The sequence below is a fragment of the Plectropomus leopardus genome, chromosome 21 (genome assembly GCF_026936395.1).
Source record: "Plectropomus leopardus strain MGB_pleo_1.0 chromosome 21, ASM2693639v1, whole genome shotgun sequence".
Taxonomy (NCBI): Eukaryota; Metazoa; Chordata; class Actinopteri; order Perciformes; family Serranidae; genus Plectropomus; species Plectropomus leopardus.
The window spans coordinates 11,822,611-11,846,715 of NC_142196.1; the positions used below are offsets into that span (position 1 = coordinate 11,822,611).

The 24,105-nt window shown below is 39.1% G+C and overlaps 1 protein-coding gene across 3 annotated transcripts in view; it reads left to right on the forward strand.

Moving 5' to 3' along the window:
- LOC121960984 (uncharacterized) overlaps positions 1-24,105 on the forward strand; it is a 163,996-nt gene that overhangs the window by 42,022 nt on the left and 97,869 nt on the right. For all 3 annotated transcript variants that reach the window (XM_088072334.1, XM_088072336.1, XM_088072335.1), the window contains exons 8-12: positions 5,904-6,023; positions 12,314-12,481; positions 15,368-15,547; positions 23,419-23,502; positions 23,857-24,024. In XM_088072334.1, the coding sequence (XP_087928460.1) occupies positions 5,904-6,023; positions 12,314-12,481; positions 15,368-15,547; positions 23,419-23,502; positions 23,857-24,024 (720 nt within the window). The remainder of the gene's footprint in view (positions 1-5,903; positions 6,024-12,313; positions 12,482-15,367; positions 15,548-23,418; positions 23,503-23,856; positions 24,025-24,105) is intronic.

Sequence of the window (24,105 nt, forward strand, 5' to 3'; positions counted from 1 at the left end):
CAAAAATTAATTGCCCATGGGACTGAAGCTGGAACAGAGATTTCTTTTCTTTTGGCAGCAGCCACTTGTCTGTACAAAAACATAGGGAAACGTTACAGACAGAAAAGCTTGTACAGAAATGCTTGTAATTTCTGTTTTTCTCGCCCTGGTTCCATGTCAGTCTTCTGAGTTGTTTAACCCACTGACACGAAGACCTTGAGTTTTCTCAGCTCTTCCACTTGCTTCCCATTGGGCAAATAACCTACTCACTCCAGTCAGAGCAGCAGTCACTTCTCATCTTCCCTTTTTAATGTGAGATTTCATCTTTTCAAAAAAAAAAATTCTTCACACCAACCTCTCCTTTCTACATCAATGGCATCTCTGTCTACTCAAATTGCTAATAAAAACTCCCTATCCTTACCTGGTTCTGTGCCTTTTTGAGGATTTCCCTTCTTTTATGGAACATTTTGATGGCTTTCCACTAACGTGTCATCATAAACATAATGTGCAGGTATTATGTTCTTGTCTCTTGATCATTTGCAGGTCACATGGGAAGTCTTATACGTTTTCTTTTTTTTTCTTGTGCTAGATGAGATGGAAATGCACAGTTACATATTATGAAGTCACTATTCACATTCAGAGTAGTCAATTAATAAAACAAAGTCAAACATAAAGACATTGTAAAAACACTTTGTAAGTACATCAGCAGCTATGTGCGTAAAAAACACAAAAAAGTCACTGACAGCACCGATGACTTGTTTTCTAGGATTTGCAGATGTGGAGAGGGCCACATAGTAGAGATGCACCAAACAATCAGCCAGTGATCAAAATAATATGACTTTCAGCTTGATTGGCCATCACCTGTGATTAGCTGGTCAGTCCCAAATTCACATGCATGTGTTGCACAATGGTTCGCATCACAAACAGCAGCACAGATAGTATCTGAGTACTGTCAGAGCAGCTGCAATCCATTCTCAAAAGTTTGAATTCATGCATGCTGCATATGGTTTGAAGGCTACTGTGTTAAGTTAACTAGCAGACTGGTGTATATGACCTAAATTTGTATTAATCAAGGTAATGCTAGCAGTTTCATGTAAGTGGATAGAAGATGCTAAACCACTTAGCTTCCTAGAGGTTTCACTCAATAAAAACAAATATATGGTCTACCCAAGTCTGCTGGTTAGCAAACTAGTCAAGACAGCTGGGGTGGTTAATAATAGGCTCAAAAGTTTCACTTGGAAGAGCTAATGCTAACCATTTAATGTAAGTAAATGGATGACGCTAAAATATTTATATTCATATTTCATGAGGTATACTTGATACCTGATGATAACATAATCTGATCACGTTCCACAATCCTGAGGCAGGGTTTCAGCAGCCAAAAAGAGTGATTCAGGGATGACATTTTTCTGTAGGCTGACGTGGAAGTTAGCCTTGTTGCCTTATCAAGAACCCTATGGGATTTTTCCATTGGATTTTGGGTAACTGCAGAAAAAAAGCTCTGTGGTAAACAAAAGTTTATGATACTTACCTGTTTTGTTCAGCAAGATAAGCTTTGCAAAAGAACACCACTTTTCAGTCGCCAGAAGTGAAAAGCTCACAATAGGCTTTAAACAAACTACACTTAAGTGGCATGACTTAGCATCCCTACCACAACAAGATTGTAAATCCATCTTGGGCATTAGCCACTGTTGGTTTAAGATGCATAAAAGCTTTAAAGTTCACGAGTGGGGTATTTACTGACGTTTGATTTAATAGAACAAAATGTGAAAGTCTCTTAAACTTGTGTTACCCACAGAACTTATTTCAGTCCTTTAACCAAAAACTAATTGACCAAGACTTATTGACTTCGAGATGGGGGAACTGGGAGCTCAAAAAAAACAAAAAAACATCAAATGTATAGTTCTCTGAAAGAAAGAAAACGAAATTAGTATCAGCAGGTCAGACTTTTAAAAAAAAACAGAAATACCCTTAAATATTTCAATCCATACTTCTGTGCTACATGTAATTCAAAACATTCCTGAAACATATCATGTTTCTGTCTTTCTTTTTTTAAAATTTCCAAGTATTTGTGGAAGATGTAATGTGTGAGAGCACATTTGTGTGATTTTATGTTATTAACAGTTTTGCCTTCACGCCAGCTTTGTGCTGATTTATTCTCTCCTCTGTGGGATTGTGCCGATTTTACAAGCAGGTGTATGTGTGCGTGTGTGTAGATTTGTATTTATGACCAGCAGCGATGTGTGTTAGACACTACCACTGATGAATTACTTCACTTCTGATTGCTTATATCACAAATCATCCCCATATTATAACCCTTCACATGCAAATAAGTATCAGCAGAGTGTGCGCACGTGCATGTGTGAAAGAGTAAAATAGAGGGCATGAATACATGTGTCTACAAAATAATGCAAGCTGTTATTTACATATAAACTAAATGTACACTGAGTTCATATATGTGGTCCATGTATAGTATCTATGTGTGTGTATTATGAATGAATGAGTAAGTCTGTGTGTGTGTGGTAACCCTGTATCGCTGGCGAGCTCATTTCTCTCAGAAATCAAAGTTAAATGGGTCATCTATCATGAGAATATGTGACTGGGACACTTGTCTCTGCCACACTCAGAATGCGTGTGCGCAAATATGCGCACAAATGCAAGGTGTGTGGTGCAAGGGCTGTGTGTGTGTGTGCTTCTGCAGCTGCGTGCACCCTCTAGAATGTGTGCATAAGTCTGTGTGTGTGCATGTGTGTATGTGGGGGCCACTTGTCTTTGCCTGCGCTATGATTAATGGTTTACATTGGGCTGTTCAGCCATGCATGTTTCTTGGTTTATCGTTTTATGCTGTCTCCAATTAAAGCTCCATAACTTGAGTGATGGCTTCACGCCAGTGTCCATCAATAGAGGCCATCAGCGGCCTCATGCATTCAGGATATGGAAGCCACACACTAACTATTATCCTCTTGTGTCAGAGCCAGTGGGCAGTCTGTGTTTGTGTGTGTGTGTGAATATGCAGATGTATGTGTGTGTGTGCGTGCATGTGAAGTGAAACAATATCGATTTGAAGTGATCTAACCAACTACCCTTTTAAATAAATCTAGTTTTACCTCTTAAAATCTTATCTTAAAACAGATAAAATAAATTGCCAGTGGGGTGAAATAATATTCTCTAATCAATATCAATCATAGCGTAATCAATAAATTAATCATTCTGAACAAGTGGAATCTTCTCATCTTAATGCCGTTTCTTTCTGTCTTTTTTGAAACATAAGGAAAGCCGTAGTAGAATACAACTAAGTACAAATTCGAGTTACTTGAGTCTATTCTTTTTATGCTGCTTTAGACTTCTACTCCACTAAATTTCAGAGAGAAATTCTGTATTTCTACTTCACTCTATTTTTCCAAGAGCTTTACGTAGTTGCTTTGCAAATTAAGATTTTTTTTACATACTGTATATAACAAAAACCCACTAGAATAATTTATAAAATATTTTTTTGTTTTTGATCAATTAAACTTTCCAACAGTTTATACAAATACAGCTGTAACAATCAGATTTATCTGTTGGGCAATTAATGGAAAATTAATTGGCAACTATTTTTTTATAAAACATCTATGTCATTTTCCAATTTATTTTGAATAACTTAATTTCTTTTGTAAGTTTAATAGTTTAAGTAAAATTACTTATACTTGTAACAGAGTTTCACAGTGTGGTATTACTACTGAAGTAGTCGTGATAACCTTTAGTAAGAATCTGAATATTTCACCACTGAAGGAAAGCAAAACTGGAAGCCTCTACACAGTGTGTAAAGTATAATTTTTTGCAGTGTGTATATACATGCAGAATTTTGCACGTTTGTGTCACCATATGTGTGTGTGAGTGCGCAGGCCTGTCTATGCAAGGAGAGTGTCGATACATACATCTGGACGCGTGAGCTCGTTCATGTGTGCACCACACAGGCAATGCACGCACACGCCGCGCAATATCATTTCACGCAATATTATTTCTCATATAGCTGTAATGACATTAGGCCGATATGTTGATTATACTGTCGGCAAACAGCAGCCCTGCTGATTGGGTTAGCATATTACCCTATATCACATCTCTCCATTCATCCCTGTGCTTTTTTTTATTGCCCTCATTTTTCCAAATCACTTCCCACTTCCCCAGTTTCCTGGGCGAGGTTCCAGGCTATGCAAGCAGGTGATGTGGCGTAATATGATGATAGGAAGGCACAACAACGCAAGGGAGAAAGGCTTAAAAAAAAACAACAACCTGAGAGTAGATGTTGTTACATTGTCTGGGTGCAGAACAAAGCCTAGCGATTGGACAGCAAAGTGTTAACTTATGTGCAAATGTAGTGGCTAATAAATATTTGATCACACTGACAAAAACACAAACGAGCTCATGCAGGTCGTGCGTGTGATGTTTTTACGGTGAGCATGTGTTTTGGATAAGGATGAAGTAAAGGGTGTGCAGATTGGTGAAGAAAAATTGGGTTTGATTTAGTGAAGACCCAGAATAAGTAAGAGGGGGTGGGGTAGAGAGGCAGAGAGATATTTCAGAGTGGGCTACTCAGATTGTTAGAGAGAATGAGATTTCATTTGCAGCTGGGACATTGAGTGATGACACCCACGGCGTGTGTCTGTCTGTGTGTGTTTGTGTCCGCATGTGTGCACATGGTAGGGCCTGAGTGTGTATTTGCACATAGAATACACACACACACACACACACACACACACACACACAGAGCTATATATATGTATCTATATATATTGTACAAACTGCAGGATTGCTCCCAGGATTGCTTGTGTATTTTTTTCAGTGTGTCTGAGTTCCCTCTTTAACATCAGTCTCTAAGTGGTAGTGGCAAAATCAAAATCTCTATACACACTACAGCAGTATAGAGTCACTCCTCTTCTCCTTCTCTCTGTACACACAAACATATATATACACTCAAACACGGTCTTCATTACAAACTTGCAGGAAACAAACACACCACCACAGGCAATATTTATGTTACGGTGAAACACAGACTTTTGGTGCTGTTCAGGCCGCAACATGATCATGTCTAACCGTCATGATAGGAAATTTCCCTGCAAATTACTAATGCTGTTATTCGATATTTGTACCACACGTGCAGGTAATGATTTAGCCATGCATAGTGTACAGTAGGACACACAGGCAGTAAATGGAAAAAAGATAACAATAACAATAACTCACATCAGCCGTCTCTAATATATAGGCTGCTACACCGTGTCATGGATATATGACACTTGGAGAAAAATGAACCGTGGTTATCTTGAAATTAAAAAAAAGGGACTGATTTAATATTCAGCAGTTGCTGGGGGAAGGGAAAGAGGGAGGACCTATGGTTGGGGGGAGGTGGGAGGAGGCGATGGAGATGGAGGAAATTAATCAGTGGTATCATCTCCATGGGAGTTTAGCTAACCACCAACCTCAGCGCTTTAGTCAGCCTATGAGGGCGCTTGTGCTGAGGTCGCTGCCATAACAAACCAAACCCCCCAAATCACCATGCATAAATATTTACACACAAAGACACACACACATACAGAGATCACACATTAGACTAACAAGCCTAACACCTTCAGAGAAGTCCTGTGTCATCAAAATATAATATGTTGTGTGCGTTATTGTGTGCTACGAGTATAATCAGTGCATACTGTCCATCCTCATATACAGTATATGGGCATGATCTGCATGTCAGCTCTGTTTGTACAGAGTTAGAAAAAAAGGCAGTCCAATGGGCAGTATTTTTTTTTCCATTTTATTGTGATTTATTAGTGTTGCTTATTACTATTTTTTTGTCCCTTTTCACAATTTGGGATCTTTGAGTGAGGATAGTACACATGCCACAGCTTTTTGTATGACAGTGAATGAATTTGAACCCCCTGACCTTTTTCCAGGCTGAGGCCAAGATGGTGTCTTTAAGAGGCGAGCTCAGCGCCTTATTTGAGAGAAGGATGGAGGAGAAGGAAGCGAAAATTGACCAACTAAATGAGGAGATGAATGGAGTGAGACAAAAGGTGAGATTACAAAAACAAACTTTTGTTTGTATAAATTTTAAATACACTATTTTATTCTGCAAATTCTTTAAGTGATACTCCAAAAATGTATAATTTGTGTATTAATAAGTCATGCCATGTTACTGTGATTTTTTTACATATATTTTGCATATCAAAAGAGATAAACAATTAAACGCAGGAACACAGGATTAAAAGTGGGAAAATGTATTTTTCATTTCACTGGGTTTTGAGGACAAACTCCACACATGCATTTTTTTTGTCATACACACAAGTGCCAGCACGAATGTATTAGATAATGTGAATGTATAATATTGAAAAGCTCTGGAGCAAATTAGAAATTGTATTGCATCGTGAGGCTTTGGCTAACACTATTGCTTGACCCCTGGGACTCTGTTAGCTAATTTAAGTATGCTATCATAGCGCTTCAATCAGTTTTCCACCCACCTATTTTATACCCTTTTCAATTATACAGATTACCAATGCTGCTACAGCTTATTGAGCTGTACTTTTGATTCAAAGGCACAGCGGCCCATTGAGGCACAAGCACTGACAGGAGCGCACACACAAAGTACACACCACTTGATCTGCATATCATTATGCTTTTGATCGAATGCCAAGGTTTCGCTGAGAAAGACATCAGAGTCAAATGGAGCGAACATGTACACAACACCTGTAGGATTTGTGTGTGTGTACGTGTGTGTGCGCCTGTGAGAGAAGCAGCTGTGAAATCTGCACCTGTTTAATTGAATTAGCCTTGTTAATGTATTCACACCGGCTGCCAAAAAAGCACGGCTTTAACGAGCTCGTTAGACCAATTAGTTAATTAATTGTCTGTATAGCAGCGGCTTCCCAAAGAGCTGCGTCTTCATTATCTGATGGCTGCCGCCTGTTGGATCGTTGAATGAGAGCTGATAATGCATTGCTGTCACACTGCACTCATGACTGTGTGTGCGTGTCTCTTCAAATGTCACATATATCTATGTGTGTCTATACTGTATGTGTGGTTCTTCTGGGTGCAAATGTGCACGCACATTTGTGTATATGTATTTGTCTGTCTGTGTGTGGTATGCTCAGAATATGGCGGCCAATATCAGTGTGCATATTGCAGTGAAAGGTTATGTGGGGGCCGTCACTCCCACAGGTAAAGACAGAGCAGTCCTCCTAGCCACTTTCTAATCTCTCTTTTATTAGAAGTTAATATCTCGCCTGCTCTTTCTCACTCCACACTCCCACCTGCTTAGAAATGGCCCCGCTCCATCTTTTTAATTCAATTATATTAGCCACCCTCTCTCTCTGTGCCCATAACTCTGCAACTCACATCTCTCTCTCTCACTCAATCTCTCTCTTTTTTTTTCTTTCTGTCTCTTCCCATCTCACCCCTCCTTCTTTTGTCCTCAAATGTTCCATTTCTATTCGTAATCCTAGACGAAGGATAGACTTTGGCCAATCAAGGATTTGCGCAAGCCATTTCTCCCTTTCTCCTCTTGTCCGCTTCGGTGGCAAAAACATATGATGGCTAGGAGGAGAGAATAAAGGAGAGGAGACAGGAGGAGGAGGCAGGGGGGGCAGGAGCTGAGGGGAGGACCCCAGGGGTGAAACCTTAATTGCTAAAGTAATGAGACTTGATCAGATTGAGGTTTCTCTCTCAATAGGGACTCTACTAATATGAAAGTCTAGGGCTTAAGCACTAATTTGAAATAAAATCAAAATCTGATATTCTTTCTCCAGGACTTCCAACCAAGGTCCCATACTCCCCCACTGGAGAATTAAGACTTCACACAGACCACATGGGAACTTTTAATCATCTCTGATGGTGGCAGATTTGGGGATGAGAAAAGTCCCTGTAATGTAGTAATTATGTAACAATATTATGGAGTTCTGAAAGTCAGTGGCGTAAAGACCTTGGGCTAAAGGAGGGATTTTGACAGACATTGTGATCTTTAACTAGCTGCCTCATAGATAGATAGCAGTGACCATACAGTGGGTGGGATTGTGGAAAGTACATTATCGTATGAATTATAGTATGAATACTAGGTTGATGAGAAATTAGAATGAATAATATAAGAACAAAGGTTCTTTAGATACCCTATTTGTATACCATATGTAACAGAGTTGTTTTTTTCCCCTAAGATTTATGTGGCTTTTATAAAGTGACAGATAACAGATTATCACTATTTGATCTATTTGAAGCAACATAAGAGTGACTAGATCATTTGGAGACTGTCACAGCCCTTAATATAACACTGGTTATAAAACTAAGGACATTTAACTTTCACCCTGAAGTAATAGCCAAACTCTGTTTACCATGAGCTACTTTTTGTAGGACTCAAACTCTGTACAGAAATATAAAAGGTCCATATTTTAAGTTACGTTAAAGTGCTATACTTTCTTTTCCTGCAGTTACCGCATTGATAACATTGTGGCAATATTCACACTCTTCTGCATCATCTATTAAATCATTAACTTCATGTGCTCACATGCTTTTCTTAGCCAAATCATCCTGCAATAATGAATAATCAGTATTTCTAATATCTTTTACATTTGCCACTTGCTCACCAACTTAAATTAACATATCTGATTTGACAACTTAATTTAGATACATATACATCAGTTTTTCTTACAGCTTTGATGTCAAAACTTTGGTGCTCGATATCTTACGCTGCAAATGGATACAAACAGTTTTCATGTATTATTCTACTAAATACTATCTCATGAAGTACCAGGGCAAAGTTAAGAATGTTGTGTCCTCAAATGTAACAAGCGGGAATAATATACTAAAGTAACCAATTGTGTGGTTTACCTGATACATCCAATAAAGATACAAACAGGGTTTTTCCAGCGTGTTCTCATCCCCAGGTTGTCAAATACCAACGCTTTGCCTGGTCCTTAGCCTGTGGTATAAACGCCAAAAGAAAGAAAAAGAAACCTTCAGTTTCTTTATGAAACACACCAGGCTTTCAACTCCAATGTAAAACCATCCACATTTGATGGTGCTGAACTGATATAGTTTGAGTGAAAAAGTTCACATAGGGTGAGAGAGAAGGGAGGTGGATGGGTCAGATAAACCAGACTTTCACCAAAGAGACCAAGTTATCTAAACCTTACTGCAACTATTTCACATAAAGAGCTAGTATTAATGTGTTTAAGCTGTGCGTCACAGAGAGACACTAAAGAGTTCCCTGTGTGTCCACGAGATGCCCAGTGCCATGACGATGTGTCTGTATTTGAGAACCTAAGAATAAGAACGTTTTCTTTTTTTTTTTTTTTTTTTAAAGTAATCATTTGATATAGGTGCCTGATTGGGTTTTACTTGTGTAAACGTCTGACCTATCCTGCACGGCTTCAAGTTAAGCAAAAGACTGTAAATGATGCTGCTTGCAGAGTCATAGTATAATGCTACATAAACCTAAAAAAAAAAAAGCTTCACGTTTTTCATGTTACAGACTAAAGTACATACTCTTCATTTTGTCATTGAAAGGAAAGAAAATGCATACAGGGAAGATCATGTTTTGTTACTATAAGTTAGTCATTAAAAATAAGGGCTAAATTTGATCTTGCTGAGCTCAGGACTGGCAGTAGGCCTTAGACATATTTTTTTAAATGCACACCTTTGAGTTATGTTAAAAATGTAAAGATGTAAATTGATGTTGACATGTATAAATGGATTTGTCTGTAACATTTGGATGTACTATGAAACATCAGCATGAATCGTAGTCATACAGCACAGTAAAACAGTTACATGAACTGAATTTTAGGAGACATCAGTGCTTTAACTTGGTTAAACATTGATGGTGATAATATTTAAAATTTGTAGAAAATGGGCTCTCTTGCTTCATAACTGTTTTTCATTTGAAATCCCTCTTGCACTATAGAAGGGTTAACATAAAGAACATGAACTTTTGCCTACTTACGTAATGTGTTGAACTTGGCGGAAGCGCTGAAATTCACACCCTTTTGTCTCAGTTTTGTAAAACTTATTTTATTTCCCAATAGTCGCATTAAAATTGGTGGAATATCCAGATAAAAGAGTAATTTTAATTCAGTGTCGCAGTACTGGCTGCCCCATTGCTTATAATTGTTACCATCCATTAGCCAGGCTGTAGATGAGTTAACTGCATAAAAGGCCACCTTTAGCTCGCCGTTACAATGGGTTGGATGATATATATACTGCATAGTCTGGAGAGCTCACTGAAGGAGGTAGAGGTGAGCTGCGCCAGTGCCAAGACACAGGCCCAGAACCACAGTCTGCTGTTAGAGGAGGTGACGAGAGATCAGAAGTTAAGAAGGATACTGCACTGTCGGTACCCACTGCGTGTGTGTCTGTATTGTGTGTGGTTATATCTGCATGTGGTCTTCCCGTCTAACAAATCTGAAATCATCTAGTTGTGTGTGTGCAATGTGTATGTAAATGTGTGTGTTTGTATGTGTGTTGACTGTCTGCGGAGCCTCCTTACTAATCTAACACAGGGCTCATTTAACACAGTGCTAATGAATAGGGGCTGTGATTTGGCAAGGGGTTCTGAACAACAAGCCCACACACAAACACATTCATGCACGGGGTGAGGAGTTCAACCACTGTCTGCTTCCTTGGAAATAATCTCTCCCTTTCCCCCGATAAACTCAAACACTATATGTACAGTAACACAGTTATTTTCTTGGAGTTTTCAGGTATAAATAACATCTGTGTGTTTTCTGGTGCTGTAGGTAATGAGTTATAGTTTTATCCTCGAGGTTGATAATTAGAATAATATCTAGTTTTACATGCTGCTATAAATATCATGTAACAGTGGTTAGACTAGAGTTTGAACATTTGTCAAACAAAATATCAGAGTCTAATGGACCTCACACAAAACATGATAAATGGTTGTTTTCACATGGAATTATCTTTAGTACATCTGCCAACAACAGTGTTGGACAGACTTCCCACAGTGATCAGTTGGAGCTGATGCTCGAGGGACACACAAAAGACTGTTACAAGATGTTTGGCACGAAGTATTCTCTTGTACTTATCCAAATCTAAGATTTCTAGTTTGTATAAGAATATTAGAAAAAGCTGAAAAAGAAAATGTGAGGGAATCTGTAGGGGCTACTGTATTCGTCACTGAACAAGGTTAGAGGTGTAATCAACTAAAGTAATAAGGTCTATAAAAGGATGAACAACACATCTCCGCTTCTTCTAACTGTACAAAAATAAAGCCAGAATATGTTGAATACAGGAGCTGCACAGGTCTTGCACAGGTCAGATAGAACCAGATAGCTACAAGGACACATGTAATTTCATTTTTTCTAAAACTTTGTTTAAAAAATGACAAATAAATCTACCTTGTACCTTTTACCTTGAAGTGGAACAGCGGTATTGAGTTTATGCCCATATACTCGCTGACATAACAAACCCTTTTTATAGCATCAAATAAACAATTAAGCTCAAACCTATTTAAAAAATGAACACATCAGCATGATAAGAACAACCTAAAATTACAGACCTCTTTGGGAAAGATTTAATTGACATGTACTTTTAGTTGAGATTTACTTTTACTTTTAGTTTGGCTCATGTACCATCCGCTAAAATGGAGGGGGTGGGGTTTATGACCTACACTGTCTATACCGCAGCCAGCCACCAGGAAGGTGATTAAGATTTTGGTCACTTCACTTCATTTTTGGGAAGCTGTTATGCCATTCATCTTTGTTTATGCTTAGAGAATGCTGCCGGGATCAGTTTTTTCTTTGTATGCCAACACAGAATTTAGCATCAGCCTGGTTCCCTTGGCAAAAAGCCAACAGATTTTAATGTTGCATTTTGGTATTATTGCAGAAAATAAGCTCTATGGCAAACAAAAATTCTTGATTCTCACACATTTTGTTGTTTTTGTTGTTTAGCAAGATAATCTTCACAAATAAACACTTCTTTTATGATTTTTGAAGCATAAATCCAATTGACTTGACGTTGCCGACACAATGAAGCTGTAAAGCCGTGTTTGCTGTCTGTAGTCATTGAACTACTTACTATAAACTGCCATAAAAGCTTCAACATACATGAGTGGAGTATTTACTGACATATTTTATGTTGTAAAACAAAACGTAAAGGTCTCTTCAGCTTGTGCTAACATCAAAACTTATTTCAAGCGTCTTACCAAAAGCCCATTGGAAAAAAAACCCCAAAAAAACAAACTACTTTTGTTTGCATTTTTGGTGACTGTGTAAACACAAGGCAAGTAAAACCTACAGGATGTAGAAGTAGTGTATATGTATATGTACAGTACAGACTGTTTTGTTGTTTGTGTGTGTGTTAGATGAAAGAGAGAGAGGAGCATTTGAGGCACCTGGGCCAGGATGTGGTTGGTTTGCAAGCCACACAGGACTCTCTGAAGGGAACCTTGGCTATGAAGGAGCAACACACACAACAGCTGGTCCAAGTGAACACACAGCTCAGAGAGAGCCAGACTTCACTGCAAAGCAAAGTAGGTAACACACACTTTCTCACACTCACGCTCACGCTCATGCTCACACACACACACACACACACACACACACACACACACACACACACACACACACACACACCCTCACACACACACACAAAGGAGGGGAGCACTTCTTAAATAAGGAACAGAATTGGGCAACGTTCTCTAAATCAAACCCAGTCAGGTACATCAGGGAATTCTCCTCATCTTTTACTTCCTTCACAGTTAATCATCCGTCCTTCTTCCCCACCTCCCCCGCCTTCCCCCTCTCGCCCTCTCTCCATATTTAATAACTCATCGCCACCATCTTAGCCCCGCAGAGGGTTGGCTTGTTGTACAATAAAGAACCGTGTTCGTGTGAATTTCACTTAGCCAAGAGAAGGAGCGAGAGTGGAGGAGGGGTTAAATGTTGTTTTTATTTCTTTCTTTAGTCCGCTCATTATTTTTACTTCGATCATTCTTTCGTTCTTGTCTTTCTTTTCTCTCTCATCTCCCTTGTCCAGTCTCGCCCTCGCCCCAATGAGAACCAATGGTAATGTATGGGAACATTAAAGAGTCATACGCATGATGAATGGAATGGCCTTTAGGTTTCTCTCGTTGTCCTTTTCCTGCTCTTTCTTGTAATTCTCTCTCTTCCACTCTGTGTCTCACTCCCACTGTATTTCTTTCTCTCTCTTTCTTTTTGCTCCTCCTCTCGCCGCCCTCTAGGTATATCAGTGTGGTGCGTGGCAGTGATGTGTTTTAGGCTTAAATTAACCCATTTACTGTGTCCTTGACCAAGCCAAGTCATTCATCTGCTTCCAGTGTTTTCATGGTGCGGGTGCCCAGGAGCCAACTAAACAAAGTATATTCAACAAAAAAGCGCTTTTGTTACTTGACTTAGGGAACACTTGAAAGATTATTTTAGATGCTTACTGTATGCCCTTACTTTTCTCACACTAATGAAATGTCCCTGTCACCTGACTGACATAGTTGGTGTGTTCTGAAGATGGTGGCAGTTTGAATGCGATCATTTTAAGATTGTGTTTGCTTTTGTTTTTGGGCTCTGAGTCACAGGGTTGAATCTGATAGAAATGTGTCTGTTTGTCCTTTACTTTTACTAATGTAATGTGTGTTTATAGAAAAAGCGTCCAAATTAATATGCCAACCAAAGGAGTTACACAGTGAGCAATTGACTTTGAAGCAGTAGTGAAATGCAACAAAGTAATTACACATTGTTACTGTAAGCATTTTTGGAGTAGCTGTACTTTACTTGAGTTTTTATATTTCTGTCAACTTTCATTTTTACTCCACTACATTTCTCATGTGAATCTTAGTTTCTTACTACAAAATAGAGAAGGCAGGGAGGAGATGAGGGTTGGATGAATGAGGAAATGGAAAGGAGGGAGACACTGGATTTTGTTCTTTTATTCAATTAAGCTATTAAAAAAGACCTTGTTTTTCTTCAAGCGCAACATATGTTCAATTTTTAAGGTGGTGTATGTTACAAAGACGTAACACCTTTTTTACCTGTCTTTTTTTAGTAACTTTTACTTTTAATACTGTAGTACATTTGATATAATGAAATTTGAGTACAGTAAATACAAGGCACTTTAAGATTTTTACCTAAGTAATATCCGAATAGGTGACTTTAACTTCTAACAAATTAATTTTCTGGTAAGATATCTGCACTTTTACTCAAGTATGGATTATAGGTATTTCATCCACCTCTACTTAGAAGCTGCTGAACACAACTAAACAGGGGCTCACACTCTGTGACAGTGACAATAGATTTAACAGTACTTTTTACACTTGTGCAACGTTATTAGTGACAAACCAACTTTTTCAAATTGTTTACACCAGCACCCCTTTGTAACTGCCATTCCAAGGGTATGTGTACATTATGGGCTAGGTATAATTCAAAACATTAAAATAACAGTACCAAGATCAGTAGTAAGTATAAAGTAACTTCATTTGATACCTATTATCTTTTGAGACATGATTTGATACCTATCATTACAGTGGAAGCATATAATTGTGTTAAAATGTCACCGTATGCAAAGGTCTGTAGTGTTCTCCTACTTTCAGACGTTTTGGTTGCACCTTGGCACACTGAACTGCCAACTCCATCAAAAACACTGTGCTAGATTTCACCTCATCACAGACTGTATGGCTTGGCTGCTAGTTGGTGAATCGAAAAATGATGGTGTTGATAGGCTGCAAGCAAAGCCATGCAAATAGTTGTTTTTTTTCCAGATCAAAAAGTACAAAAAGGATTAAAAGCAGATAATGTTTGACTGGAGATTTTTCAGTGCTACTTTGTACTAGGTTATTTCGGTCGATACCAGATACCCAGCCCTAGTGTTAATGACAATAGTAGTATTACTTTTGTGTACATATAATAGCGCAGTAACATAAAGGAAATGTGTTTTTCAAGGACCCATGTCAATAATAGCATATTTTTCTTTTCTTAGGTGGATTGCATAGATAAAAGACCACAACTCTCTGTGAGCCTTGTTCAAAGGTTTAAAAAGCACTAGTCTACAGTTAGTGTCCTACGACTTTATGATGTGTAGTCGAGCACTTTTATTGGTCCTGAGTCAAAGCAGTAACTGTAGGGTTCCCCAGCTTGGCACAAAGCCTTTATGATGTTCCTTTTCACTGCTATAGAGACAGAGCGGAGGCAAACGTCCCTAAATTATACTTTCATCTCCTCCTGCTTGTATCTTGTTCGGCGGTTCACCCATTCTTCTCCTTGTGCGCCTCTCCTCCTCAGCTCTCACTACAGCTGCCCGCCTGCCTGCGACTGTTCCTCTCTCAGCCTTTGGAGGAGGTTCAAACCAGTCAAACTGTACTTATTCTTAATATCTCTCCCCTTCTTTCTATCTCTGCTCTTGCCCTCAGTTACAAACAAGTGAACGCATGTTGAGCAACATCAGTGAAACCCTGGATCAGACCGAAACCAGCCTGGACACAGAGAGACAGCAGAGGCAACAGACCCAGGACCAGTTGCGCCATGCCAACAAAGAGATGGAGCGTCTGCAGCAGGACCTAACACATGTGCGTCACACTGCTGAAAAAAAGGTAACTGGTTCCTTCTTCAAGGTCTACATTCAAATATTTCAATATAAATTCCTGAAACTTTGCTCATCAAACTTTTATTGTGACACTGAAACAGAGACTTCGCTGTTGTTGCCGGTGTATTGTTGACACTGATACATTATCAGTGAGTTTGTTTGCTCACAAGGTCAAGAAAGATTTTCCACAGTAAGTGGACAATGTCAGGAAGAAATGGTTAAACGAAAAATATGCAATTTCTACAGGACGGAGATGAAATATAATATTCACTTTAATGTAATGCATTGTCTTTTCCCACAATGGGGCTGATAAGAAGGGTCGCACAGGTGAGGGATTCATTTAAATATTCAATTTTCAAATGTAATATTCACTGTGACAGGCATTGTCTATTTCTACAATGGTGCTGATAATAAGGTTTTAGATAATGGGTAATGGGATGTTCTGATATTTAGAGCCTTATTAAAAACACACACTTTTGACAAAGACAGACTTGACATAAATTTGGATTGTTCTGCGAAAATTGAATATTTTCCGAGGTAGGGCTACGGTAAAACTCAAAAATCACATGTTCACATTACTTAGATTTCTTTTATGCTCTGCCTTTTTTGTGTTAAACCAAAAGCATATGTAATTACTTAGTGGTTTGTATTTAACCTTCAAATAACCCGGTTGGAAAGATATTTTTCTCTATGCCACTGGTGGATTTCAAGAGCAAGGGCTTGGATTTGTTTTTTTAAAAAAAAAACAACACACACACACTCACGGTTCAGTTCTTTTCACTGGCAAGCCTCTTCACTGACTCATTTCAGAGCATTTTTAAGGTTAAGGTCAGAATTTCGTTGTCTACCACTGAGCCTATTGTTGCAACACTCTCCATGCTTTTATAAAATAAAATTTTCATTAAAGGTTCTATATGCAACATTCAGAGCATTAAAGGGATACTTTGCCAATTCTCAGCCAGCTTTGTGTCATTACAATGTGGGTAGTGTGTGTAAATGAAATAAAGTTCAATTAATGTTCAACCTCCCTCCATCTAGCCAGCGCCTAGATCTCCCTGCTCACCTCCCAATGAGTTTTGCTGACTGTCAAACTGTTGCTCAACCTATAGGCTGTACCTCTACATTTTGGTTTTGCCCACCACCTATTCCACCACCACAGACACAAAGAGTATAGATGTGCGTCAAGAGAAAGATCCTGCCCCTCTCTTTCTCTCCCCCTCTCTCAAACTCAGGCCAAACTCTGATAACAATAACAACTAGGTAGTGCTGATCAGATATAAATCAAGATTATGTTACTGCAGTGCCTACTTCTTGCCTAAAATGATTTACAAATGCATTTTAGTGCCTTGTTTGGCTGCAACAGTGAATTTGTAAACTGGAAGTGGATGCCATACTGAATCCTACGTGGTAAAAACAGAGACTGAAAAAAACTGAGATCAAACGGTAAAACTAAGCAACGCTGATCAAATAGAAACCAATATTCTGTTCCTATTCTGCCATTTTTCACCTAAAATGTTTTCAGAAACATGTTTTAGCATACCGTTTAACTCTAATAAAAGATCGCTCGTTACCAGCCGTTTGCCATCACTTCAAACAGACAAGTAAGCATTGTGTCATCTACCAGCAGGAGCATTTATTGGTCCATTGCAGCACGGTGCATGCTGGTAGTTGTAGGTTTTCTACAAGTACCTCTTTAGCAAAAGCGAATGCGAATCCTTTTTATGTGGTTTGATGTGGTAAGCTGCATGTGCATGTTTGTGCATGTGTGTATTCCACTGGCTAACTTATAGCAACTGCTTTGCACTGTGTTCATATGTTGGTTAACACTCATAGCAGGGCGGTGTCTTCCCAAAAGTGTAGTGCCCACCCTCCAGTTTCCCTCTAGATAACACTGTAAGCTCTGCCATCACTGTTGCCATGGTTTTGTGCTGTTGGTGGAGTTCACGTCATTAGCTGCTATCTGCTGGCTCAGCCACCTTAAATTTGAAAACCATGTCCAGACACTTCATATGGTCTGAATTTCACATTTCACCCCTTTAAATATTTAGAGCAAACATTTTACCTCCTGTAATTCACTCTGGTGGAGTTAACACTAATTCTTTTGTCACTGATTGGTCAAATTGTTACTCTTTCATTTTATTGTGGATGTACAGTGTATGCAATTACTTTCTCTCTCTCTCTCTCTCTCTCTCTCTCTCTCTCTCTCTCTCTCTCTCTCTCTCTCTCTCTCTCTCACTCTGTGTGTGTGTGTGTTTGTGTGTGAGGTTGTGTCTTTCATGTTTGGATTGGTTAAGTCAGCGGATGGACCATTACACTCTGTTCAGGGATCTGGTTTCTGCTCCACATCTGGCCCTGCTTTGTGCACCAAAACTGTTCTCTCTCTGATCTATTACAAGCTCTTTCTCACACACACCCACACATACACGTGGACACACTCACACACACAGCTTTGCATTCACTCATGCACACTTCATTCCATCATTGTATGGACAGTGGTAGCAGTAGGTGTGTGTTAAAGAGAGTGCCTGCTCCCACTTGAATATACTGTAAGTGAAACTGAGAGAACTTTTGGTTAAGTATTTTCCTCTACAGCGCTAAATGTCCTAACATTAGCACAGCTGAACAAATACTGTCAACACTCTCCTTCATCTGAAATGTACTCTGCTGATTCACTCTCCCTCTTACACTCTCCCCCTCTCACTTAGGCGTCTTTGCTCAAAAGAATAGGAGAGCAGTTTGCCTTTTCTGTAGAAAATGATTAGTCCTCTCACTTTTTTTTAGATATAATTCACTGAAACAGCTGGGAGGTAGATTATGAAGTAGGAGAAGAAGCACTGGTGTGGCTTGAGTCTTAGGGGGTTATAAAAATCTGAACACTTTTCTATATTTCTTTTTTTTCTTGCGTTATCATCTTATATATTTGTTGATAGTGCCATTGAAATAACACAAAACACTGATTTTAATATTCAGAACATCTACAGTTCAGGTGAACTCAGCTATCAAATGGTTTGTACAGGAAAAACAACAAAAATGACATGGGTAAATTCACTAAACAAAAGCAGATGTTTGTGCTTTTTTGTGTAAAACTAGCATTTTTAAGCACAAAAATCCTCTCTAATGTCTTTTTTTAATCCCTTATCCTTTATTTATCTGTATCCCTTTTTACTTGCCCTCCATCTCTATTCATAGTTCTCTCCATCTCACTAACTCACACACATCATCATCATGCAAATGGCCACATGTTGCTGTAGTCTTTAACATGTGGTTTAAGTGTTACTCTGCTCTTAACTCCCCCACAGAGGAACTTGAAGGTAAAGAAGCCATTAACATGACAAGGGGCTTTGTCTCAGAGATGATCTGCTTGAACCAAAAGTCACTTGCATGGTTCTCTGGAGGCTTCTCTTTTAAATGTTCAGGTCATAAATGTCAGCAGGAGGAAGGATAGGAGGAGCTAGACAGACAGATGGATTTAGTGTGAGAAATGTGAAAAAGGGGAGAGAGTTTGTAGGTTGTAGGGATGAAGGAAAGTTGAGATAAGAGGTGATACCTTATGATCAAGTTGGTAGTTTTCTGTTCACAAGTATACTGTAGCTACAAAATTTGACCTTGTTTACACTTGGTTTTAAATCATTGTGGATGTGGGCAGCGCTTAATACAAGTGTAAACAACAACCAAGACACACTGTGTACCAAGGTGGTCTTGGCCACATTTGACTGCAAATATTTTGCAGTGTAAATGTTAAAGCATCCCGATGCATCTTCGACAAGGACATGACAGGAAAGTACGTTATCAAGGCAGGACTCTGTGGTTGTTTTGGTGACAGTGGGTCAACGCTGTGCAACTTATCCATATTATGACAAGTTGGACAAAGTGTTGCCTGATAGAGATATGGTGGATTCTGCGGACAGCAATATACTGTATGTCCAGCTGTACTGGCACAACCGCTCATGTATCGTGAGAATTTGGAATCAACTGTGCGTGGGGGCCTTTTACCTGCTGTGGAAGTTCACAGCTGTGAACGGTAATGTGTCTCGGCTGTGCACTTCTGTTCGGATCACTGAGGCACATTTTAAAGCATAAACATGATAACGTTTTCATTTTTACAGCCAGCGGCCATGTTGTGTAAGTAGCAAGTGTACTTGTGCACATCTGTGCATGTTGGTCTTAAAATGAGGTGCAGTCAGGCACATTGTTGGCACAAACCAAATGTACAACCGACCAAGAAAACCTTTATCCAAAGTCAAGTATTTTCCTGCTGCATAAAGGGTGCATTATTCAGATAGGTAAACGCACCTACATATGTAAATACGGACACACAGATGGGTTGTGGGTTGGTAAAATAATGCATCATAAATGAGGAAAATATTAATTACATTCTCTAAAATGTAGACAGAGCAGAGCAGAGAGCAGAGCAGGGCTGTTGTCCACTAATGCTTCGCAGCCAACTCCCCCTTGACACAGTGTGTATTTACGCATGAGGAGTAGCGTAACATTGATTATTTCAGAAGCTAAAAGTTTAATTGTTTTTGCTGTCAAATACATAACTACAGTTTTTATTTTTGCTTCTTAAATATCCCATGATATTTGATGAAATAACATTACTGCTCTTACTGTGTTATTTTTAAACCTTAACCGTTTTGTTTAGGGAGGTTGAACAGCTTTTTCATGCCAAAATTTGGCATTTCTATAGTTTAGGTTGAGACCTCTATACCTGACGGTTCTCTCTGACCCATCACAATCATTCAGTAAAAACATGATAATAAAATGTTTGACACTAAATACGCTAGTGGGAGCTAGATTCATAACTGCATGAAGACTATCAAAAGCAAAGATACTGGAAATATTGAGCATTTTTGCTCCATTTTGCTGTTGCGTCAGAGCTTATAGATGCTGCATAAAAACAAGATCTGCAAATGTAAGTTCAATGTGTGATGTCCAATCATTTCATGTATTGTTAACACTCCGGCACAGTGTGTCTCCAGCTTCCCAAGAGGGACTTCATTTGAAAAAGTATACACTCATAAGTCGTCTATAAAAGCGCATTGAATATAAGAAATTGCATATTATTTGAAATTGACAAGGAGTGGGTGAGGGGGATGGAAAAGCAAACAAGACTGAATGGAGACAGAAAGAGCGGAACAGTGGAAGGTAAGCGGTATTGTGGAAGGTTGTTCAAGCCTTCAAGGTTGGATTTGGACAAACATTGGTCCTGCTCACAATGCTTTATAACCGTCAGAATAGCTGACTGATTTTTCTCTCTCCCCGCGTTCTCTCTTGATCTCTCTTATTGCTCATTTCTTTTCTTGCCTTGCCACTTCTCTCTTTCATCCCCCCCGTCACCCCCCCACCACCACCCCCAACTGTTCAAATATTATTTCTCCCCCTCCTGTCGTCCTCTCCCCCCTTATTTCTCCCTCTCTTTATCTTGTCATTGCCTGTCAGTAGGGATTCTATCTGTGCTGAGTGTTGTGTGCGTGCGAGTGTGTGAACACATTGAGACTGAGATACACTTAAGAGCTCATTGATTTAAAAATACCTTCGATATTGGAGGTCCCCTCCCGCAGATTCGTTCAGAAGCTTATCACACACACGCATAGACATCCACGTAGAAATATGCATAAACCAAAGCTCCACTCCAAAGTTTCTCCTTAAACTTTGTGATTGACCTAGTTAGCGTGTCGTTTTGACAAGTTGTCTGTTTTGACACGACATCCTCCGGTGTTTATCAACATCCATTTTGCCTATCACATGCTCACATTGGGAATTCACGCACACACACACACACACACACACACACACACACACACACACACACACACACACACATACTCAAAGACAAATCAAGCTGAGATGTAAAAATTGGCAGAGTGTAAGTGTTGTATTTGCTGTGGGTAAATGGAAGGACTTGTAATTATAACATTAAATTAATGCTCTGGTCATTCTTTTTTTGCTCTGTTTTATCTGATGTACATTGATAGTAAAATATCCAGAGTACTACTTCTTTGTATCAGTCTGTGCATGTTTACAGGGGTGCTCATTTGTGATTTAGCTGCTACATGCCAAGCAGTGTGTATACAGTAGTTTTTGGGTTTTTTTTCCCCTCCCTCCCCTTGCTGTAGCTCAGGTTTAGTGTGTCTAGCGAGCCTGGCTGCTGACAGCCAGAGGTGAGAGGTCAGAGAGCCAAGTTAACTCCATCAATCCCCCAAGACAGTTACAAACGAGCCCTCAACTCTGGTCAAAACAATCCCTGGATCATGCAGGACGGACAGGAGGTGGGGAGGGATGGAGAAAGAGAGAGTGAGCATTTGACTCAGTTTGGCATGAAGGACTGTGTGTTTATATAAATCCAAAGAAACTACGTCTGCATCACATGTTTATACCAGTAGTACAAGTAAATGTTTAGTGTAAATTAGACTGCAAATATATTTATTTATTTTTAGGTTGTAGAGTAAGACAAGATGGACGTACCGAAAACTGCAGTTCCTGGAATAGCCACTTGAGCCTGGCTTTAGAAGCAATAACATCTCCGTTGACCACCATACTAAAACTTTAAAGCAGTAATATATATGTTTGTTTACAGCCTGGTACAAACAGTAGTTTTGTTCTCTATGAATTTTAACATTCATGACAACTATAAGGGGGTGAATTACGAAAGTTATGCATATTTGAGGGCGAGGCTGCTTGAGTGAGATCCAAGTGGCAACTTCTGAGGCAGGAAAATGAAACCAATGCAGAGGTGCCAAAAACTGCAGTTCATTGACTGGCCATTAGAGGCTGGCTCCAAAACAGAATAAATAACTAACTAATTTCAACATCCATAATAAATGTACAGGGGGGAGTTTTTTTTATAACTCACCCTTTTACATTTAATTAAGGCCCAAAGTTATGCATCATCAAGGGTGAGGCCACTTGAGTGGCAGGCTGAGTTTTCACTTCTGGTCACTGGGGTTAGTGAGTCAGATCCTGATTATGCTCCTCCACATCTCCAGCCTCTTGTCAAAATATGATTGTTTCTGTTTCCAAAAAAAAACAAGATGGCGACGGACAAAGTGCCGAACTCAAGGCTTCAGAGTGGCCGTCCGTAAACCAACAGGTTACATCACGGTAGCTATGTGTATTATTTTATACAGTCTGTGATTACAACAGTCTTTTTTTGGAAATTACCTGGTTGCATCTTTTAAAAGCTTAAATGATTTAGCATCTGAAGACACTTTTTGTCAAACATAAGAGCTTATACTATAATTCCCAAAATACGTTAGGAACCTATTGGGCTCAAAATAGACAGCACACAATGGCAGCTACATTGCCATTTTGACTGACCTCAAACAGAGGAAACCCATGAAAACACACAGTCTGTGAACACAAGTAGAAAAGATTAAAAAAAAAAGTCCAAAACATTTCCCCAGCAAACTTGTGAGGCATCACACCCACGTATAAGCATGTGCAGACACACACACACACACACACACACACACACACACACACACACACACACACACACACACACACACACATTTGGCATAGGACTGAAGTGGGTAATTAGGGAAGGTCACCAAGGAAACAGACAAACTCAAGCAATATACTGTATACTCAAGAGAAGCATAAACAACCGTCATCCACCCACCACCGCTGCTGCCTTAAACACAAATATGAAAACAAGACTGGAATATTTTATCTCAAGTTTTGTAAACAGTGACCTAAGTTCCCTGGCTTCCTGAGATATAGTTTGTGTTGGCAATGATTCAAGGAGATATGATCCTTAACATAATGTTACATTGTCAAAGCTTAATCAAAAAGAGCATCCATGTATTGCAATAAAAAAAAAAAAAGCATCGTCCAACAATCTTAAACCGTGAGAAATGTGTTTTTGTTTTCCAGATCCAGAAAAGAGAGATTAAGATTTGCGCACTGGTGAAGGAGCTCACAGAGAGTAAGAAGCAGCATGCAAAATGTCAGACAGAGGTAAAAACAACAATTTCATTATTCACAAAACTGATTGAAGTTTTAATGCTCATGATTCATATTAATGTTAACTGTGTTAAAAAGAACATTCGGTTGTTGATTCCTCTCTCAAATAAAAGCAGTTACTGTCATTTTTATCTGATAATGGAATTCAAGTTTGGAATCAATTTAATTAAGCTTATTATGTATTGCTCATTAGATAATGTTGAGTGCGTTTTGTGATCCTGGAGTTATTATTTTATTACTGTGGCATTTATTGGTATTATTTAAATGTAATTCAATTTTTTTTAATTGTCCTAATGTGATTGTACCACTGTGTGAGTAAGTGGCTTAATTATATTGCGTGTTTCCAAGTTGCACCAAAGAGGGGAGGCTTTAGAGAAACTGTGCAAAGAGAGGGATGAGCTGAGATCCAAGACGGAGGACCGGAGCAGAGAGTTTGTCCACGTCAACCAGACCAAAGAGAGACTGGAGGCTGACTTGGCCCTGAGCCATGAGAAACTTCACACCTCACACCTGGAGGTCTCTCTATGTCTCTGTGTTCATATGTTTGTGTGTATATGTGTAGGTCAGAGCTATGTAGCAACATGTTGATAACCAAAA